Consider the following 22,042-nt stretch of genomic DNA (forward strand, 5'->3'; position numbering starts at 1 on the left):
GCACACTCCTCAGTTTTTATAATTGCTGCTAACAAAGGCCTAAAAAAAAATAAAGTTCACATGCCACCCATTGTGAGCCTTTCTTGTGTAAGAACCCATGTTCGTGAATGTGGGGTCATGAATGCAGCAGTATGGAGGCACATTTATTTTTTAATGGAATGTATTCTTTCTATGCACTAATGCTTAGAGGAAAGAATGATCCAAAAGTTTTTGCAGCACAATTCATTTGGGCTGGTCGGTACTTCTCATTAGCAACACTGTGAGGAAGAGGCTGTAAGTGAGCGCAGTCATCTTCTCTTTGTTTCCACAGTTGTACAAAAGTCTTGCTTAAACCTGCATTCGAGGGGGGGGAGAGGGAGGGGCAGGCAGGCTGTTTAAAATGCTTGTATGCACATTAATAACATTTAAAAATTACTCTGAGATTATTTCACTGCCTCAGGTGAGACTTGTGGAACAGACCTGATAAACTCAAACGAGGCTTCTAGCACGAATGAAACTTCTGTAGGGCCTAGTTGGTACACAGCATTTGCGGTAAAAACTTCAGCGCAAACCAAGACGGATCGCAAAGAATAGAAGAGACGAGCACTGGCGCCTACCAGCAGATGCTTTATTCTTCTAAATGCCACAACCACAGACCTTGCATGCCCTCGCACAGCAAGACGTATTGCCTACGCAAAAAACTGAGATTTCTAACGGAAATGTGCACGAATGAATCATGACTGCCAAACCAAGTACAGTGTCTGATGTATCCTTTGCAGCACCTGTGTGCTGCAAAGGATACATCATATGTGCCGTACCTCTGTCTTGTGGCAAGGCCTACATCGGGCTAACTGTATGCTGCATAAGTGAGCAAAAAGTAAATAACAACAGTGACAAAGGAGCCCGCCTCGTCACTCATCTTGACTGCTGCTCCAGCAGTGGCCCACGATTTATGTGAGACGCTGATTCTGAGCAGAAGGAAGAATGAACACATGCAGCTTGTCTGGAAGGGTACCACATCCAGAAAGAGAAAGCTCATTCTATTAGAGATGCCCGTAAGCTTTGTAGCCCTCCATACCCCTGCACATCTTCGTTAGAAATCTGTCATTACGTGTGCAAATCATCTTGTTACGAATGTGCATGCAAGGTTTTGTGGCATTTATATGCTTTGCTACAAGGCACCAGTAAGGCACCAGTTCTCATCTCTTTGTGGTTTGTCTTGGTTTGGTTTCACCTTAAATACTGTGTTGCAAAACGTTATAGCATGTTTTTTTTGTTTTTTTTGGCAAGTGGACCGGTCTTTCATTTCATGGCAGTCTGCTAAACGCTCAGGATTGCAGTGATAGTGATTTCAGTTAATGCACCTAAGTGGATACAGCCACGCTAATTTTTGAAACTTCATCCTCCTTGGAAGCACCATGCACCAACAGCTTTTTGCTCAAGTTGGAAATGGTGACACACAGTTTGGTTCCTTTGGCGTCACACCTTCAGGCAGAAAAAGAGTGTCCGACCATTGCCGTATTGGCTGCTACTGGTGAAGACGAACACTCCCACATTTTAACGCACATGTACACTCCGTAAAGTGGACGGAGGGATCACTGCCACTGTAGCTCAGTTGGTAGAGCATTATTCGAAAGTCACAGGTTCGGTCCCTGCCCATGGCAAGTTATCTTTTCGTCCACTTTGTTTCTTCACATTTACACTACTAGGACTTCTAAGAACATCCCCTATATTTTCCCCGGCATTATTATGTGTTCTTACCAATGGTATGTTTCTGTTGCATTTTCTTCTTAGTGCAGTTTCCTGTGAACCTGCTAGCCCAACTTAATTGGGTGCCATTCATGCTGTGTACCTCAACAGCTGGGTTCTATTAGCTTAATCGGTAAGAATGGTCTTCTACGACCATTTTCATTTTTTGTTGGTGCTTTCACAAAAAAGACGAAAATCAGTTTTATATCTTTAGCATGTTCTCTTCCAATCTGCAGCAGAAAAATATTTTTTTGACATCACAGATTTGAAACTAATTCTTCATACAGTGAAAGCTCATCCAGACTGTTTACGTTGAATACATGGTTTTTTTTAGAATAAAATGTATTCATTGTTCCTCGGTAAACAGGTAACTGTCCTTTGGGAATATTTGGCAGAGCAGACACTGTCGGAAGGCGAAACTCTAATATTCTCTTATCTCTGCTATGATGAGTCTGTTTTGTAATTGCAGGAGTGTATTTTGCCAGTCTTGATTCTTACTGCCATGGATATACTATGTGCAAGCCTGACATATACACGCATGTCGTCGTTATCCATTTGTTTGAGTGTCAACTCCTGTCCCTAGGGTTGCAAATGTTTTTGTGGCTGCACACACAAGTACTTAAGATGAACAGGCATGCTTACCTTGTGTAGACCCTAAAACATCTAATCAAGCATTACGCACCTTTTGTAACGCATCTTTCATGTTGATCTAGGTACATCTGTAATATACTTCTGAGACAACTGCTTGCTTGCACTGTCAATGCAAGCTGGCAAAAAGATGGAACTTGCATTCAGTTTGCCAAGTTTACTTTCTCCTTGAGCAACATTTCATTTAACAGTCCTGTTAAACTTCGTAAAAAAAAGAAGACATACAAGTGTCTGTTAGACCATATGCTGTATAGTAGTGGTATGTTTTTGCATTTCCATAAAAATATACAGTGTTTAGAAGCTACTGTTTGTCATGGCATTAGGCCAAGAGACTTTTGAGTGTATTTAGACGGGCCATCACGGATGAATGTATGTGTTGCCAGAATGCTTCATGCTAGTCAGGAGGTTGCTTTGTTCTCATGAACCTCATTGTCTTATTACACTGCGGTCATCAAGACGTTGGCAAAGCACAGCAGTTTTATGCACCATGAAAAACAGTTGCTCAAGGAAATAAAATACAAGGTGTTGAAAACTAAACGGACTGTGTGTGTATTTTCCCCGCCTCCCCTTTTTTTGTTAGCTACCAGCTGTAGTTGCATTATGGGAAAGGAGTGCACTTTTGCTGGATAACTATCTTTCTTCAAATTGCAGTATAAGGCCTCAAATGTCCAGGCAGTCGCGCAGCAACTAATCCTATCTTCTGCATCTGCAGCATGGCAGTATTTACCGGTACTGGTATAGCACATCAGTGTCGACCGCAATCTGGGCTTTTCAACGAGTGTTCCTTCGTGGACTGGTAGACTCTGCTGGTTCCAATAACAGAGTTGCGAAAGTAGCGCCCTCGATGTTGAAATCGACTGCGCCTGCCTCCTTCACAGTGGGCAACTCACTGATGGACATAACCTGTTCATGAAACGAAAGCCGGCATTTTCGATCGGAGCAGTCCAGGCAATCGCTGGGTCGCACAGCAACTAATGGTATATTCTGTGTGTGTAGCATAATGGTATCTACCTGTACTGCTTCAGCACATAGGTTGTTCCAGTGAAAAGAACGAGAGCACGTCCACGACGTCCACTTTTTTGAGGTGGTCGGCGAGGTCATGACTGATAACAGAAAAGTCAGCACCGCTATGAACTAAGGCTGTCACTTAGTGGCTGTCAAGCTGAAGATTAATGTCTGCGGTCACAATTTCATCACTTTCATGTCTTGTCCACATTACAGCATCGTGTAGTGAGAGGAGTGGGGGCTTTTTGTTATTTACCTGGCCTTGCCCCCGCCAACCTCAGTTTTCCCGGCGCAGGCTTGGTGACCTTCTTGCACTAAGGTCCACAAAGATGCGATGAGGGCGAATGCACGGGAGACGGAGAGCGGGATCGACGTCCCAAACCCAGCTGGTGAGTAGTTATTAACTGCCTCCTTGTCAGTGGTACGGCAGTCGTTGAGGTGAGAACGGGCTCCTTGGAAATAGGTGTCGCTGCAGTGTGGTATGTATTCGTTGTTTGCACATGGACCGTCAGGCCATGGTCAAAGAAGGCGAAACGAATCACCGCGATGCCAGCAGTGGCGGGCAATATGGCCAGCGCTCTGTAGTTGAAGCATAGTGGACGACGATCTATTGTGTGCCATGCGTCTGTTTTTCGGAGTGGTGGCTATGTGAGTATCTCTTGCAACGATGTCCATGGTGCTCCTGCGGATGGTTGGTGGTATCCAGGTAGGCTAGGTGTTCGGCTCAGTGCCTGCTCTGCGGCAGTGACCAAGGGGCCATAGCGCCTGGCAGTATGGCATCGGCATAGAGGATGGGGGACATCAGTGAGCCGTGCCATAGCTCATGGGACACTACTTGGCATCAGGACCAGCGGTACAAATGTGTGGCGGATATCATTACATATGAATTCAGCGACGGACACCATGAGAGTTTCAGCAACCGAAGTGCGAAACTTCTGTAGTTCTTTACAACTATCTCTTTAATCAGGCCTGGTGGCAGTAAACGTCATGGTGGCAGCATTGAATTGGGCGCTGCTAGACATGCGATTATGCTGCCTGCATCGTTGATGAAGGGCCTGCTCGATAGCCGTTTCTTCCTTGATAAAGTCAACCACGGTACTTGAAAGGTTGCACAGTAGCCCATTGAAAAGCTGCTCCTTTACACCAAGCATGAGGTAGCTCAGCTTCCTAGCTTCTGTCATGTTCGGATTAGCTCGACGAAAGAGACGAGTCATATCATCAGCGAACATTGCAAACGGTTTCATTGGGTTTTCGAACCCATAGCTCCAAAACCTGCTGTGCCCGGTCCCTTCGGTCGACACTGGCGAAGGTATTGACGAACTTCTGTCAGAAGTCGCCCCAAGTTGACAAACAGGTTTCTCTGTTTTCATACCAAGTACGAATGCTGTCGTCAAGGTAGAAATAGGCACGAGAGAGCTTTTTCTCATCAGATCACTGATTGATCTTGGCAACATGCTCATAGTGCTCAACTTCTTCATGGGTGCCACCACTAAAGCGATCGGGCACTAGCAGTTGAAAGAGGGTAACCAGAGATGGGTGTGTCTAGGGGCTGCCCTGTGGGGCCTGTTTCAGGCTTGTGGTGGCCATTGGTTGAGGTAAGCAGCGCCTGGAAGAAGGTTCCGGAGAGTTAGTGAACTCTGGCACGGGGCCTCGCAACCACCAACTGAAGCAATGCACAGGAGTAATAGGTGACGATGCATTCGGGGTGGATGAACAACTCCCAGTGGGAGTGTCGAGCATCAGGCAGGGCTGCAGTCTAGCACCTTCGCTAGTGTAATGGTGCAACGTGAGGAAACGACGGCTACGTACTCCATTAAACAGCGAAAGCAGCGTGTTGAAAACAGCTGAATAGCAAGAACGTCTTCTTCATCCTTGAATAACTCGAGGCGCACTAGATGATGTGCATTGAATCACCCCATCGTGGTTTTCGTTCACATGTAGACACTCGTCAATATAGTTTGCATGCAGAACTTTAGGAAGCACTAGAATCACAACGTGCAAGCGGGCAGGTCACATGGTATATTTGCAGGTGTATCATAAATACACCCTTGATAAACATATGTCTTCTTTACAGTGCAGTATGGCACAAGGAAGCTACCACGCACAAGCACTCTTTGCCAATATTCCAGTTTGCATTTCATAGAAGACAAAGTGTGGAAGCCATGCACTTGGAATAATCCGATCGAAAATGCAAGAACTATATTAGTGTGAACAAGAAGTTGAAAACAAGGGTTCAGTATCTACAAAGCTTGGTCAGTCTGTAAATGAAAGAACCACACACACACATGTGAAGCTTCAGAAGAATTTATTTTCATGTGACTAGCACCAAATGCACTTTTACAAAAGCCTCCGTAAGGAGGTTGACTTGAGCATTCATTTGACATTGGTAGAACAGGAAAACTGGGCCTGAAAAATCTCGGTATAAATGCGTGCTGTTTTAAGCTAACATCACTACTGAAACCGTGCATAACACACTGCAACAGAATGTTCCAACATAGGCAAAACATACAGTGCAAATAGGAATGTCTTCGAATGGCAAAGCGCGGCTTTTCTTGAAAGTGGCTTGTAGCCAATGCAAGTGCATGTTCGCAGCCTGCATGATAATTCCACCCGATGATACTCGCCTCCTTTTTCATTCTGCTAAAAGGTCCCAACAGACTTCTCACAGGTTTGTGGCAGAGGCGTTCATCAACATTGCAAATGTCAATTAGGTAACTAGAATAGAGAAGCATTTTTGAAACTTGCTGACAGCATTAAGCATGTACACAAACCACTGCCAAAGACAGTCGCACTTTAATAAATGTGCACATTAATGTAAATTTTGAAGGCACTGTGTACCAAATGTGTGTGCATAAAATACATTGAATAAAGTGTTGTGGTACGTTTTATACTGTCTAAAAAAGTAAATAAGCCTTTAACACATTACAATAACACCACTACTCACTTATTCATAAAAAACCCTCCATTGTGTTAGCTATAATCTGTAGTACTTGAAGGACAACTACAGCAATTTTTATACCCTGTCGTTACTTAATTCAAATCGCCTACGTGTCCTGCCATGTGTAATATTTAGATGTGAGTGAATATTGGAAATTTTGAACTTTTTTTTAATAGCAATTGCTACTGGATTCGATTCACATTGAAATTTTACTATCCTAACAATTCGAAATTCCCAATGACTCGGTCAACGTCCGATTGACAGTGGCCTCTTCAAATTTTCAATGTGCTTCGCCCCATCACACTTTTGTACTCCGGCAAAGCTGCTTTTCAGAGTTCTTTTTTTTTATAGTCGCAAATGTACTGACTCGAGAAAAAACTGGTTCCCACATGAAGACAGAAGTCGATGCTCATCAGGAGGAGAGGGAATAGCATCTTTGCCTTTCATGTGCAAAGCGTTGTTGGCAACACTTGGTTGCACCAGATCATGTACAGTCTGTTTCACCCTTAGGGTAAATCTCGGATCGCATAACATGTGGTGCAGCTAACACTACTCGCACGCCACTATAGCAGATGACATGGTTCAGCACTATGGCCCTTCAAGTGTCTGCGCATGCGCGAGCCAGCAGTTGACTGCAGCGCCGGCCGCACCGCAATTCATGCATTCCAAGATTTCCCCCAAGTATACTTTCTCATGACGCCACGAAACCTTCGTCAAAAGCGCCCTCTCTCCCTGCAACACTTTTCCAGCACGAACACGCGAGCCAAACATAAAAGCGCAGCCTGTGGCCTGGATTTTGCCATCCTCAAATTCAGCCAAGAACGGCTCTCTCTTTTCTCTGTTAAGAACGCCACATACCTAAAGTCTGCCGAATAAAGCATGGCGAGCTGCACATTCAAAGGAAAAAAAGAAATCATGCACGCATCTCCTTGTCAGAGCCCCATGCTTGCGTAGATTTCAATGTACTCACTGATACAAAGGGCGCATTAAGAACTACACTCCTACCAGACATATTCTAAAACATTTCTGCAGCACTCTATCCTTGAGGTTATCAGCTCTTCTTTGGTGAAGACAATTACTTAGAAAATTGTCAATATGGACTTCAGTTTGTAAAGACTTGCTGACACATGTAGTAGTATTATTTTCTCACACATAATTCAACCGGGTGCCTTTATGAGTGTTGGAGTTTTGCATCAGCAAGTGACAAAAATCATAAACACATTCCTCAACTGCGATTGTGCGCAGTTGAGGAATGTGTCCGGGTCTCAGACAGCGAGCCGAATCGTCAACGGGTACCAGAGGTACTTTCGGTTAACAAGCGCCTTGACGAATTTGAAGATCGCTCTCGCCGAGAAAACTTGATTTTTTATGGAATAGAAGATTGCGATTCGGAAACGTGGACGCAATCAGAAGAAAAAGTTTGCCAAATCCTCAATGAAGCTATGAAGCTAAACTTGGGAGGTAGCGACTACCGCATATCCCGCGCGCACAGGCTAGGCAGATTCGTAGTTGGCAAATCTCGACCAGTGATCGTAAAATTTGCTTCTTTTAAGTTCCGAGAAAGCATACTGCAGTCTAGAAGTAGTTTTCGCGAGTCTCATGTGTCAATCAGCGAGGATTTTTGCCGCGCAACAAGAAGCGTGCACAAGAAGCTTTTTGAATTCGGCAAGGCGAGTGGCGAGAAGTATACCGTCAAGTACAATAAGCTTTACATCAACAAAAAGTGCTTCGTGTACTCGCCGGTGACCGACAGCGTTTGTGAGCCGCATACACATGCGCAGAACTCATCAGAAGCTTCGTCCTCCGCTACGCATGCCGACGAAGATACGCTCTTATCCTAACAAAGTTCACCCCTCGGCCACTTATCGTAACTACTCAGTTTTATATTCTAACGTACGAAGTGTTCTTAACAAACGGGATGCATTATCTTCAATTTTTGATGACTGCGCCGCCGATGTTGTAGTGTTAACGGAAACCTGGCTTACCCCTAACATTGAAAGTGTAGAGCTGTTCGATTGTGAAAATATTATACCATTTACAGATGTGATAGAGAAGAATCGCCAGGAGGTGGTGTACTTATAGCCGTAGCTGATTATATAGTTTCTAGCCAAGTAGTAATAGCATCACCTTTAGAATTTGTCTGTGTTTCCCTCCATGTCAACTATCAAAATGTCATAATTTGTGGCTGTTACCGCCCTCCGAGTGCGACGCCAGTGTTTTGCGAGCAACCGCATGATGCTTTGAATGATATTGTCAAAAGGCACCCGCATACACCTGTTTTTCTTCTAGGCGATTTTAACTACCCAAAAATAAACTGGTCACTTCCTTCTTGTTCATTGAGCTCACTTTCAGCCGACAGTTTACATTTCGTGGAACTGTGTGAAGACTTTAACCTTACCCAACTCGTAACGCAGCCAACAAGAATGGGCCCCACTTCATCAAATGTTCTTGATCTGATTCTCACCACTGTACCAGACCTTGTCCATTCTATTTCATATATCCCAGGCATAAGTGACCATTGTTTCGTGCACTTCAATCTAACAGGTTCTTTAAGGCGTCGGTCAAACAATCGGAAAACAGAGACTACTCACGCGGCGATTATGACTCAATCAACAGTGAACTCGAATCGAATTTTGAGAGCTCTGCTAATGGCTTCTTTGATCGCAGTGTTCAACAAAACTGGAACTTGTTCAAAATGAAAGTTGAATCTTTAATCACGCGATACATTCCCACATACGTTATCAAGGGTCGCCAACGCCCCCCTTGGTTTTCAACTGACATAAAAAAATTGCGGAATAAAAAGAAACGGTTGTTCCGTCAGGCAAAGCAGACTCATTCGTTCGCCCGTTGGCACGTGTACAAATCTGTCCTTTCCGAATACAGAGCAGCTATCAAGGAAGCCAAGCGCGTTTTTCTTAATAATACCCTTCCCTCAATTCTTGTAACCAACCCTTCTAAGTTTTGGAAAACTGTTAAACCTAGGGAAAAGCAAAACATTATGCTTACGAACTCAGACGAACAGCCAGTTCGCTGTGAAGAGTGTTGCATTGCATTAAATGATTTTTTTGTTACTTCTTTTTCAAGTTGCTCTGCTTCTGCGTTGCCACAAATGCCTAGTCGTGATTTTTTACCCATGTATCCTGTTACCGTTGATGCCGTTGGAGTGCAAAATTTAATTCACAAGCTTAAGTTATCCTCTTCTTGTGGCGCAGATGAAATCAACTCAAAGTTTCTAAAAAACACTGCATTGTATTCATCAATTTACTTGTCCCTAATCTTTTCGCAATCTATTCAGACCTCCACTTTGCCGCTTGACTGGAAAGTGGGGAAGGTGGTCCCTCTGCACAAGTCTGGTAACACCCAGTCTCCTCTCAATTACAGACCAATTTCCTTAACCAGTGTTCCTTGTAAAATGTTAGAACATATAATTTACTCCAACCTTGTCTCATTCCTAGAATCAAACTCTTTTTTTACTCCCTACCAGCACGGATTCCGAAAAAGTTACTCATGTGAAACCCAACTTCTTTATTTTACTAATGACATAGCATCGGCTTTAGATCGCGGCTCACTTGTGCATTGCATTTTTCTTGACTTTCAAAAAGCTTTCGATAAAGTATCTCACCTATTACTCCTCCTAAAAATTAGTGCCTTAAACATTGACCCGAACATTCTTAAATGGATTGAATGCTTTCTGACTAATCGCACTCAGTTTGTAACAACTAATGACTATAACTCACCTCTTTCTAAAGTAACATCCGGCGTACCCCAAGGTTCCGTATTAGGCCCTCTACTTTTCCTTATATATATATTAATGATCTCCCCGACAGCATTAACTCCACTATAAGGCTATTTGCAGACGATTGTGTAATTTACCGCAAAATAAACAATGAATCAGATAACCAATTTCTACAGTCAGACCTTGACACTGTCTCAACCTGGTGCAATAAATGGCTTATGACTCTCAACTAAATCTAAATGCATGTCAATAACCCGGCGATCTATTTCTCCCCCCTGTACCTACAGAAATAACGCAGTTCCCCTCCAGCATGTCTCTTCATATAAGTACCTCGGCGTTTACATTACCAACAATCTATCTTGGCACACGCATGTTATCTACATCTGTAATAACGCTAACCGAACGCTAGGATACTTACGCCGCAACTTTTCTCGCGCTCCGCTGTCCCTCAAAATTCTACTATACCGATCACTAATTCGCCCAAACTTGAGTACGCGTCTGCTATATGGGATCCCGTGCAGCAAAATTTAATCAACACGTTAGAATCTGTTCAGAACCGCTCAGCTCGGTTCATTTGTTCTAATTATTCCCGTACTGCTAGCATATCAGAAATGAAATCTAACCTTGACCTGCCCAATTTAACTGTCCGGAGGAAACTGGTGCGGCTGCATTTTTTTCATAAGATATTTTTTCACAATCCATCAATGAAGCGAGACCTCATTTCACAACCGTCATACCACTCATCGCGCATTGATCACCAGCATAAGGTTGCCATTCCATTTTGCCGCACCAAATTCTTTTCAGCAGCCTTCTTACCGAAAACAGCCGCCGATTGGAACCACCTTCCCTCTTCCATTGTAACAATAACAGACCCTTTGTTATTCAAGACTGCAATTTCTCAGCAATGTTTGTAACTATACGCAGTTCCCATTATCTATCTTTGTCTTGTATGTGCCTGAATTCTTACTTATACATGTTTAGTTGATTTATGTTGCCTTCGTGATTTGCGCATCTGACACTAGTTTCTTTTCTTTGTCTTTTTTTCTTGTGTGTTATAAAATGTTCTACCCACCCCCTCTGTAATGCCCTACGGGCCCTGAGGGTATTCTAATAAATAAATAAATAAATAAAGAGGACAAATTAGTTAAAAAATATGGCCTCTGACTTACAAGATGCATGGTGTTTGATCTTGGGTTGAATTGCACAATTTTTGGAGACCAAGCTGTGGCAAGAATGTATCTAGTTGAAGCATGAACAACGATTGTTCGTGTTCTTTATATGTGTACTCTATGGTCCAGCTACAGAAAACTATCTCCGTCCTTCTCTCATGACAATAATACTGACCACACAACTTTTCCAGGCCAGGTGTGAAGCATGACTAGCACCATCAGATTACTGCTGTGCTCGGGGAGTGTGATGGTTGGAGTAGTGTTCCGAGAGGCTGTCAGACTGTGTTGTATGCCGGAAGAAACAGGAAAGGCATTCAATTCCTTGTTGCAGATCTATAACCTTGCACACCTGGCCTAAATAATTCTTCAAAATGATGGCAGCACATCAGATCAGTGAAGAATAAGTCTCTACACCTAAAAAAGAGTACTTGTGGATAATTAGAACGTACAGTGCTGCGCCACTAGATGCTCTAGTCGGAACGTAGCCAAAATCGGCTGTTCTGTCCTGTTCCACAAAGGTGGTTTCACCAGTTAACAATCATGTGGGCAAAATTTTGATCGGAGAGGACTGCTGAATTTCCGTGACATAGTATTACCAACGGAGATGGGTCATCATCAGCAGACAGAATCGGCTGACGGTTGCAGAGTCAACACTATTTCACATGCACAGCGTCCACGAGATGTAAGAATGCAATATGATGATGCCAGCTATCACATGCACAGTGCATTTTTCCAATGATTACCACCAATCAGAAACGGTTTTGTTCACTGAAGAAATGTCTATAATTGGAGCAGGCTCTAAGCTAAGCCTGGTGCACGTTCATCCTGGAAGGGACCAAGAACTTACGGTGCTCTCGGAGACAATGCTTCCTTGGCAAGAACCATTTCACTGCACTGTTCATGCTTTATTCTAGCCTCGTCTTTGATGTACTTGGCATGTGAGTGGCAGCAGCTGCAGAGCAGGAGCTTCCATTGCGGCAGGGTTCTGGCTGCTCATTGGCCGCACTAATGGCCGCCATGGTGCGACAGTCGACGACTGACAGAGCTATCCCGAGTTGCGCTGCATAGTAGGAGAGCATGATGATGTGCTGGATGTACCTGGGAGGAGTGCTCAGGTAAAAAAGGTTGAGCGCAATCAGTAGGTCGGAGGCAGCAAAGAGGATGCCCCCAAAGCAGGAGCACAGCTTGGTCCAGGTCCAGAGGTCGTCGAAGAATCGCACGCGTGAGACGCCACGCCACACCATCACCATGAGCACAAGGCCATACACTGGCACAGCAAACAGGTACACGCCTGCGCAACAAGACGCATGCTGAAGTCAACAATTAGTCACAATGCGGTTTCTACAAATTATTGGCATCATAAGGTGATTGCAAAAGGGGGAAAAAAAATCCTAACCAGAAAACCAGCAGCCTTGCAAAAAAGAAAGAAGGTGAAGAAAACTTGTTGCAAATCAGGACATACTATATGCAATTGCCTGCATAGATTGTGAATTGAATAATCGCCACAGCTCACTATGGATCACTTCTATTGTACTATATAATTTTTAGAAGCGTCAGCACTAACTGGCATTCTCCTTTCACTGTCAAAGACTTCGAGTTGAGCACTTCTGATAATATTTATGAAACGTCTTGTAGAAAATAAAACTGGTACCAAATTCAATAATACCAAGCCGGAGCCGGGGATCAATCCAAGTATAAAGTGGAGGGATGCTCTTCTCTACAAGGCATTTTGAAGAAGCCAAGTAAGCTTGTCGAAATGTTGGCTTTAACAATACCCTGTACACATGAATTTTTGTTCATGAATATGCTATTAAAAAGCGATTACTGGACAAGTGTTCTCGTGCAACTCACATGCTTGGGCAATAAGTACGGCTTCCCGCGAACATGCATATGCCATATGAGATACGACAACTAAATGATCAGGTGAAAGTAATGCTGGTGGTTTTTGCTTTATTTTTTCTAGAAGTCCTTGGAGTAAAGGAGGGCATGGTGTGAACGGCAAACCCCCACCACCCCCACAATGGCCACTCCTTCGATGCGCCATAACAAGGGACCTAAGACAGGGTGTCTACCAATTTCCTATTTCTAAATTCCCTGACTATTCCAGGTATTCCATGATGATTAGAAGAAAATTCCATGACCGCCACATCTGCATGGAAAACTCTGTGCACTGGAAACAAAACCTCGAGCGGTAAAAAAACAATCAGGCGCACCATATAAGTAAACATGTTTACCAGGCGCACTCAGAATGTTCTGAGCACATGTAGTAAATGTGAAAGAATATGCACATCTGGCCAAAATAATACCCCTGAGCCAGGCAGTGAGCAAGTCCGCAGATTGATGTTCAGAAAAACCAGGACGAAAACACACAAGTTAAAAGTAACTGCACATGAAAGTTTGAAGGAGCCTGCGACAGTCCGACATCGCAGTTAAAGCTGCTAGGAAATGTAGAAGTGGTGCCATCTCATGGCATCCAAGTAAAATGAGGACACGGGAGCCTGGCCAGTTCTGCTACTGGAGCATAGTTTACTATAATGGCTGTAGCCTATGCCGCTTAGGATGTGGACTGCATTAAATTGAATTAGATCGACCTGAACTGCTGTATTTACTGACTCAACTATTTAGGATGTGAATTGGATTAGATCTGATTCAACCTGGATTGCTGTATTTACTACTGACTTGCGTCCCCGCCTAATTTACGGACATCTAAAATAAACTTTTCTGCAAAAAAAAAAAGAAATGCTTCTACTCGCGTATTCTGTCCACCTTGCTTTGACAACGGGTAACAACAACATTGCAAGAACAGAGACATACTGCAAAATTTTCTTTTTCTTTTTCCAACGAGCACATGCACTTTTGTATTTTGTGTATCTGGTCTCTGACACTTGAAGTGCAACGGAAGTCCTCGAACGGCTGCAATGACAGCTGGGGACAGCGTTTAAAGTGCCGACATTTGAATATGTGGTGGCAAGAATGAATTTGTCAAGGTGCAACAGCTTCCTTGATTCTACAGATGAATCATGAATGTCGGCACGATACTTTGATTAACGTACTATGCTGTGGAGATGATGCTAAAAAGTAATTGCCAATTTATTTATAAAATCTCACGAAACTGAACTGAAAAATTTAGCTGGAGTTATTCAAATGCTACCCTTGAAACACGAGCTACCAGCAATAAGTGTGTAGCTGAGGACAATTGCTGTTGCATCATCAGTAATAATGATAAGAAAAAGGCATGAGTAGCCCGCTAAGCTTCTGCTGATGGCAGTTCCAGCCTAGACAAACCAGATGGCCTTTTTTTTTTTTGTTATTATTATTTTTGTTGATTGATGACAACACTTAGTTCTAACGGCATTTACAACACTTGAGAGCACAGTTCCACATGTGCAGGCTTGCCTCCACGCTAAGTCAGTTTCACAATTAAGAGAGTGCTGGGACGTGCGCTAGCAGCAGCTGCACCACATCGTGTCGAACTAGCTGAACATGGGCATTAAGGCTTAGCTTTATGATGTGCATACAGAAGGGTGTTGCATGCCACAATTAAGAAGCATCTACTTTTATTCGGAAATATCACTTTTGCTCGCCGAATCTTCATTTGCGTGACCACGTTGTTTACTTTGCGCCGTGTTGACAGCTGCTGCCACTTGGCTTTAGCGTCTATATTCTGATACGTGAAAAGACTCGCATATGATAAAAATCATTTTTCTATGTGCTATCACCAGTTCCGTACCAAATAAAAGAGACTATCAAAGGCATACAAAACTTTCAACAGAAGCAGAAGCAGAGTTGCAGAAGCCTTTGTTAGGCTGAATGTAATGAAAAAAAGTGCATTGCTGGAAAGCATCGCGGGGCTACGGCAGGATTATGAAAAAGCTCTAGTAGTGTTTGTTGAGACCAAGAATATTTTTGGGCCTTAAACATTCCGATGCTATGTAAACAGGTGAACTAGTAAACATTGCCGCAGTTGCTGCAAGCTGTACTCGAATGTGCGCAGCAATATGGAATTGAAGCAAAATGGCGCCAGTTGAACCACCACTGTGAATTGAAAAACGCCTGCTCAGTTGACACTCATGAATTATTCTTTGAAGGCATCAGCGTGTACCTATATTTTAGGAGACAACATGGAGGCCATAGTTCATTTCTTCTTTTTTTATTTTTAACTAAACCTCTACATCAGCACGGCTAAGTATTGCAAGGTTGTTCTCTTTTTCATATTTGACTATTTTGACCGAATGACACTTCAACAAAGCAGCAAGTGGGACATGTTGGCAAATAATTACGAGCTAGGCATTGCCAAAGGATATGCTGTCACGCCTTATGTACAGCCTCCCATTTTTTAAAACCTGAACGCATGAGCCTCGGCCGCCCAGTCGATAAGCCGCATTGAACGGAGCACAGCGGCAAAATCAACAAGAATATGTGCATGCCTGCGATGAACAGTTTTGTGCTCCTGTCTTCTGCTCAGCTGTTCTAGGAACCAGACACCGGGACACCTGCAACAGATGCTTACAGACTCGGTGGTTGATGTTCATGCGTTCTGGTTAAGAAAATGGGTGGATGTATGTCAACTGTCTCGTCAGTTAAAAAAAATAGCAATAACTTTCATTATTTTTCCCTCAGACCTAAAAGTAGGAAAAGCATGGACTACAGTTGGGAAAAAAGCCAGAGCAATAGCAGTTTTCAATTGCTAGGTGAAGCATTGCAATTCTACTGCTTCCCGTTGGTTATTGAATTACCTCTGTCGCAGAGAGGAAAAATTCATCCATTGCTGATCCATCCATACATCGATGGCTTTATAAGCGCTCTAAGCGAAACACCTTTGTCTCTTGTGATTCCAAGCACCTCTATGCACAGCACCTTCATCGTAATAGTGTAGCCTTCACACCGCGTCTCCAGTTAGGTACTGCAGAACTGTGTCTCCGGGAGTATGCTCTGCTAACCCACCAATTCTGAAATTGTGCGCAACCTCCGCTCTACACTGCCTAATCATGGCAAGACAGTCATGGGACATCCCAGGAAAGTGCGTACTCACAAGGAGGAAGCCGTGCACATCGAAACTCGACGTGTCAGTTGAAGAGGAGGACAAGTGGTGACAAGCCCGTGCTTCACTGTACCATGCTTTGCTCCTACTTGGTGCAAACTTCCAGCACTTTTTTCTCTTTAAAACCTTTACAAAGGTGTTTCTGTCAAAAAACTGATCAGTAAAGGTAAAGTTTTTTCATACTAGAACTTGACTTTTCCCTGCAATTTTCACACCCTGCTTACCTAGAAAATGTGCTTGTCTAGATATCTTTTTCCATTCTATTTATTGAGGTATTACTGCACATAAAGGAAACTTCATACAAAGCTTGGGTTGACATTTTTGTTTGTAATACCGCTACCACTCACCATAACAGCTACAGTGCAGCTTATGAATGAGCGTTTCCTTCTTTATGTAAAACGTGCCAGTGTTGATAAAAACCTCAAATGGCAGTTCACCCAAACCAATTCGGTGACTCACCATTCAGATTTGGCAGCAGCAAAGTGGCAGCAGCGGCGATGCAGGCCAGGCAGACAGCACCAGCCCACAGGTTGAGCGGTTGCGTGCCAAAGGCTGCAATGTAGAACAGATGGGCCGCACCAAAGGCCGCCATTCCTGGCAGGAAACCCCAAGGCCACACAAGCAGCGCATCACCGAGACAAGACAGGCCGAGGCCAAAGAGCACGCGGCGCGAGTAGCAGTGGCGTGCGTCACCAAGCGAGATGCCGTGCAGCACGACAAACACCATGAGGAAGACCACTGGCAGGCACTTGAGCAGGCAGCCCAGCCATGATGGTTGCCATGAGATGGCCACCACAAAGTAGAGGGCAACCGTCTTCAAGAACGGCACCAGTTTGGGACCCACACATTTCACCTGCACAGTTTATGCAGTTGTCCATTTATTTTTTATACACATATCAATTTAAAATACAATAGGGCAGGACAAGAAGAACAAGGCCACTTCATATAAAAAAAAGAGCAGGATTTTACCACACTGAGTAACATAACAATGAGAATGACACCAGAGTGCATAAGTGATACTTAGAGCTAATTATAATACTACAAAAGGTTTAAAAAGCAACAAGGGCTATTTAAAGACCGTCAAAAGAGCAAAAGAAAAATCGACAGGACTGTATGTGAATTCAAATCTCCTAAAAATGTGTAAACCAGGGAGTAAATTTTTCAACAGGTAAAAACTAGTTGAACACCAGATTTCACTAGAGCCTAGAGATGGTTTTCTCAGACAGCAGCTGCCGTCTCCAGCTTGTGCTCAAAAAATTAACACAGCAGTGACGAATCATAAATTTGCCTAAGAGAGGAACAAAAGAACTGAGAGTGTGTGGAGTTACTACCATGAGAGCCTATGGTGCTATTATAGAACCACAGCATAATGTAGACAGCAACTAAAAAGGCTAATGGTACACGTGGTTAGTGGTTAGAAAAGAACACTAATTAAAATTCTGCACCTACTGTGTGCTCAAGAGCTCCCTTTGAAATGCTTCTACCTATAGGCTGGACCATAACTTGTCAATGAGACATGAGTATATTTTCTGTTTTTAGGAGAGTGGAAGCCTCAAATCAGGGCTTCTCTCATCAAAACTGCAACCTGCCAAACTGAACTGTTTTGTCACTGTTTTTATAATTTCCTCACCATGTCTACATAATGCCCAATTAATATATCATCTTGTATATGTCAATTAACACTGCTCGTGTCACAGTAAAGATTCCACCTGCAAGGGAGTTTAATAGCGACGCCAGGTAGTAGGCAGGCAGCCGGTACAGACACAAAGGCTCGGGCAGCCCAGCGTCTACAGCTCATGCACACGCTCGCACTTCGCACTCAGGGATGGTCCCACTAGTCAGTGCCTTGCGAATTCCCCACTACAACACCCCGGCGACGAAGACGAGCCATCCTGGTGACTCAAGGTGACGAGAAGACAGGAGGGTCGTAGCAGGGCTTGTGGCGACTGACGTGGACCGTCTCACGACCAAGGCGACGCTTGTCTGTGGACGGCTTGAGCGGTTCAATCACATAGGTGACAGAAGAAGGGTGCTGTATGACGCGGTAAGGGCCAGTATACTTCGGTGCAAACTTGGGAGACAGTCCAGGAGAGTGGAAAGGCAGTCGGAGCCACACGAGAGAACCGACGGGGAAAGTGTCCTGAACAAGATCACGGTCATGGCGATTTTTTTGGAGGGCTTGATTATCGGCTGTGAAGGACCGTGCAAGCTGACGACACTCTTCGGCATGTTCGGCCATTTCAGAAACTGGGCTGAACTCGGAGGCACAGGATTGTATGGTAGAATTGTGTCGAGTGTGCTGCATGGGTCACAACCATATAACAGAGAAAATGGAGAAAAGCCTGTTGTTGATTGAATCGCCGTATTGTAGGCGTGCGTCACTAAAGGAAGAACAACGTCCCAATTGGAGTGGTCGGAATCAATATACATAGCGAGCATGTCTCCGAGGGTTCTATTGAAACGTTCCGTTAGGCCGTTCGTCTGAAGGTGGTAGGCTGTTGATGTGCGGTGTACCATGCGGCATGAATGTAAAAGCTGCTGCAAAACTTCGGACAAAAATACGCGGCCCCTGTCACTCAGGAGCTCCCGTGGTGCACCATGACGAAGAACAAACCAATGCAAGATGAAGGTTGCAACGTCACGAGCACCAGCCGAAGGTAGCACTGCCGTTTCGGCGTACCTTGTCAGATGGTCGGCAGCCACTATCACCCATCGATTACCACCAACAGAGCACGGTAGTGGGCCGTAAAGGTCAATCCCAACACGATCAAATGGGCGTGCAGGACATGGCAAAGGCTGCAGTTGATTGGGGGAATGAGGAAATGTCTTGCGCTGCTGACACTGGGAACATGAGCGAATGTGTTTGCGTACAAACGTGTACATACCCCGCCAGTAGTAACGTTGGCGGATCTGTTCGTACGTCTTTAGTGCATCAGCGTGTGCGTGTTGCGGCTCAGCATGAAAATATTCGCAGATATCAGACCGCATATGGCTGGGTATGACTAGCAGCCATTTACGACCCATCACTTGGTAGTTGCGACGGTATAGCAAGCCATCCCGTATGGTGAAATGCGTTGCTTGGCGGCGAAGAGCACGCGAGTAACCGGAAGTTGATGCGTCAGAAAGCATATTCAAGAGCGAGCCAATCCAAGGGTCCTTCCGCTCTTCGGATGGCATGTCTGTGACGCTGACGGTAAAGAGGGGAAGGTCAAGGGCTGATGTTTCCGTGTCATCAGATTTCACGGGTGATCATGAAAACGCATCTGCGTCAGAGTGCTTTCACCCGAATCGGTAGACGACGCGTATGTCGAATTCCTGGAGGCGTAGTGCCCAACGTCCGAGGCGACCAGAAGGATCTTTCAGTGAAGCCAACCAACATAGTGCGTGATGGTCAGTTACCACATCAAAAGTTTGGCCATACAAATAGGGGCGAAACTTATTTAACGCCCACACAATCACCAGGCACTCTTTTTCCGTAACAGAATAGTTGGCTTCTGCCTTAGTGAGGGCGCGGCTGGCATAGGTGACCACATACTCCGTAAAACCTGGTTTGCGTTGCGCGAGTACTGCACCAAGACCGACGCCACTTGCATCCGTGTGTACTTCAGTCGGCGCAGTAGGGTCGTAATGATGCAGTACGGGTGGTGAGGTAAGGAGTTGGCGCAGTGTTGCGAAGCATTTGTCACAAGCTGCTGTCCAATTCGAAAGATCTGCAGGGCTGGCAAGTACAGACACAAATGCTCGGGCAGCCCAGCGTCTACAGCTCGGGCAGCCCAGCGTCTACAGCTCGCGCTTCGCACTCAGGGATGGTCCCACTAGTCAGTGCCTTGCGAATTCCCCACTACACACCATACAAATAATGTTGAGGCTAGTTCAGGTATAGCTGCACTTAATACGAGAATCTCATTTTTTTTTTAAGTGTTTGCAAGTCTTTCATCGAGGGCAAGCTATTACATAGGCCATAGAACGAGGCTTCAGCTGACAGGTCATTAATGTTTTTATTACGACAACAGAGAACCCTTGGTACATTGGAAAACACTTTTCTGAGCACTTGTTCCTTGCCCATATTTGGATAATGACTATGGAACCGATTGTGTAGGTTTGGCAGTGCAGTATATTGGTGACTTGGCAGCTCATTGTAGAATAACACCACAAACAGACACCTAGCACTTTCTTTCACCCTGATACTTTTTTCAACTCTCTCAGGCTCACGGCATGCGCAGGTTTCGAAAAGCAGCACCCATCTTCATGTGATGTTTTCTCGAATGTGTTTGAATCAGTGCTGGGTTTCTATTGATGGATTCGTACCAACAAGCTTGCATCGCAACAAGTCGTCATGCACAGCTAATTGTAGCGCCACCTGAAATTGCGCAGGGAAGAGCAATTAATCTTCCCTTCCTTCCTCTCCCCACTACTTCTTCCATCTTTTTTCCAGGCACGCAGCACATGAGAGCTCTGGGAAGTATCCTGTGTAGCTTACACAGCTAACTTTAGCACCCTCCACAATTTGGTGAGAAACAATCAACACCTCCAGCAAGTGGCGCAAGCAGGCTTCGGAAAGCATCCCATGTCGGTTCCACAGCTAATTAAACCACCACCTACTGCTAGGCGGAGAAGCAAATCTCCTCTCTCTCCTCGCAACTTCCATGCCACTTTCTAGTGGGCGGCTTCTGGAAAGCGTCTCAAATACGTTTCATAGCTTATTGTGGTGCCACCTGCACTTTGGCAACAAATTGAAATCTCCCTCTCGCTTTGCAACTTCCCTTTCTACGGCGGGTGGTGCCCCCAGGCTCTGGAAACACCCCTCATGGCTTGATCCCTGTGCCACCTGCAATTGGGCGGGGACTAAAAGCTTCCACTCTCTCTCTCCTCGCAGTTTATTCCACACTCCTCTGTCCGAAGGGCAGCGCATGCATGCTACGGAAAGCACTCCAGGTGACTTGCTCATTTATCACAGCGAACTCCTGATATTGGGTCATGAATAAATCTCCCCCTCTCCTCTCTACCTTTTCTATCTCTTGCTCCAGCGGGCGGAATGGGCAGGCACCTAAAAATGCCCCACAAGACTTGCTGAGCTATCGCTGCACCCAGAGTGTCAGAACGGAATGAAAATGTGACCGGAAGGTTCCGGTGTAAAAACAAAATATTTTCACCATTTTTAGGTTCACCGGAACACTTGGCAAAATGGAAAAACCAAGGTGATGCACGGGAGCATGAAGGCATAACTCAGGATACAGAATCAGTGTGCATCTCGGACAGATATCATAAAGTAAAGATGTTGAAATATTGCGGAAAGCTAAAAAAAGGCACAATCAGAGCTATTTGTATCATTACAAGTGGACTTGGGTGTGCCTCCGACACAGGCCGTCGTGGAGAAGGCATTATTGGCACTGCAGTTTGCTAGATAACAACAGCGGTTGCGCATATGAGGTGACGGGCTTCCTCTCAGATCATGCTCGCACTCCTGACACAAAGCATTGAGCCTGCTCTACAAATTCCTAATTCGCTCTTGAGAAAACTAACCACTATAACCTTATCAAAAACTTCGCGCGAGAATGCGCCTGTGCGAAAACCTGGAAGCACATTACAGGTCTTCAGCAGAATCAGTGTATATGCTGCATTCCAGATAGCACCACTGTGCCAACTTCAGAGGAACCAGAAGATGCCGCCAAGGCATTTTTTTTTAATAAGAAAGCTGTCGTTGGCGCTCAATCGCATTTGACAAGTGAACCAGGATCAGCAAACATCTCATGCTAACTGGAAATGCTGGACAAGGA

At 44.7% G+C, this 22,042-nt stretch overlaps 1 protein-coding gene across 1 annotated transcript in view; it reads right to left on the reverse strand.

Annotated features, from left to right (window-relative positions):
* Positions 1–5,669: 5,669 nt before the first annotated feature.
* Positions 5,670–22,042, reverse strand: part of LOC119169179 (lysoplasmalogenase TMEM86A) — a 35,640-nt gene continuing 19,267 nt past the window's right edge. The window contains exons 2-3 of the mRNA XM_037420294.2: positions 16,725–17,118; positions 5,670–12,515 (exon numbers count right to left, since the gene is read on the reverse strand). Coding sequence (XP_037276191.2) covers positions 12,130–12,515; positions 16,725–17,118 — 780 coding nt within the window. The 3' untranslated portion in view covers positions 5,670–12,129. The remainder of the gene's footprint in view (positions 12,516–16,724; positions 17,119–22,042) is intronic.

The sequence above is a fragment of the Rhipicephalus microplus genome, chromosome 2 (assembly GCF_043290135.1).
Source record: "Rhipicephalus microplus isolate Deutch F79 chromosome 2, USDA_Rmic, whole genome shotgun sequence".
Classification (NCBI taxonomy): Eukaryota; Metazoa; Arthropoda; class Arachnida; order Ixodida; family Ixodidae; genus Rhipicephalus; species Rhipicephalus microplus.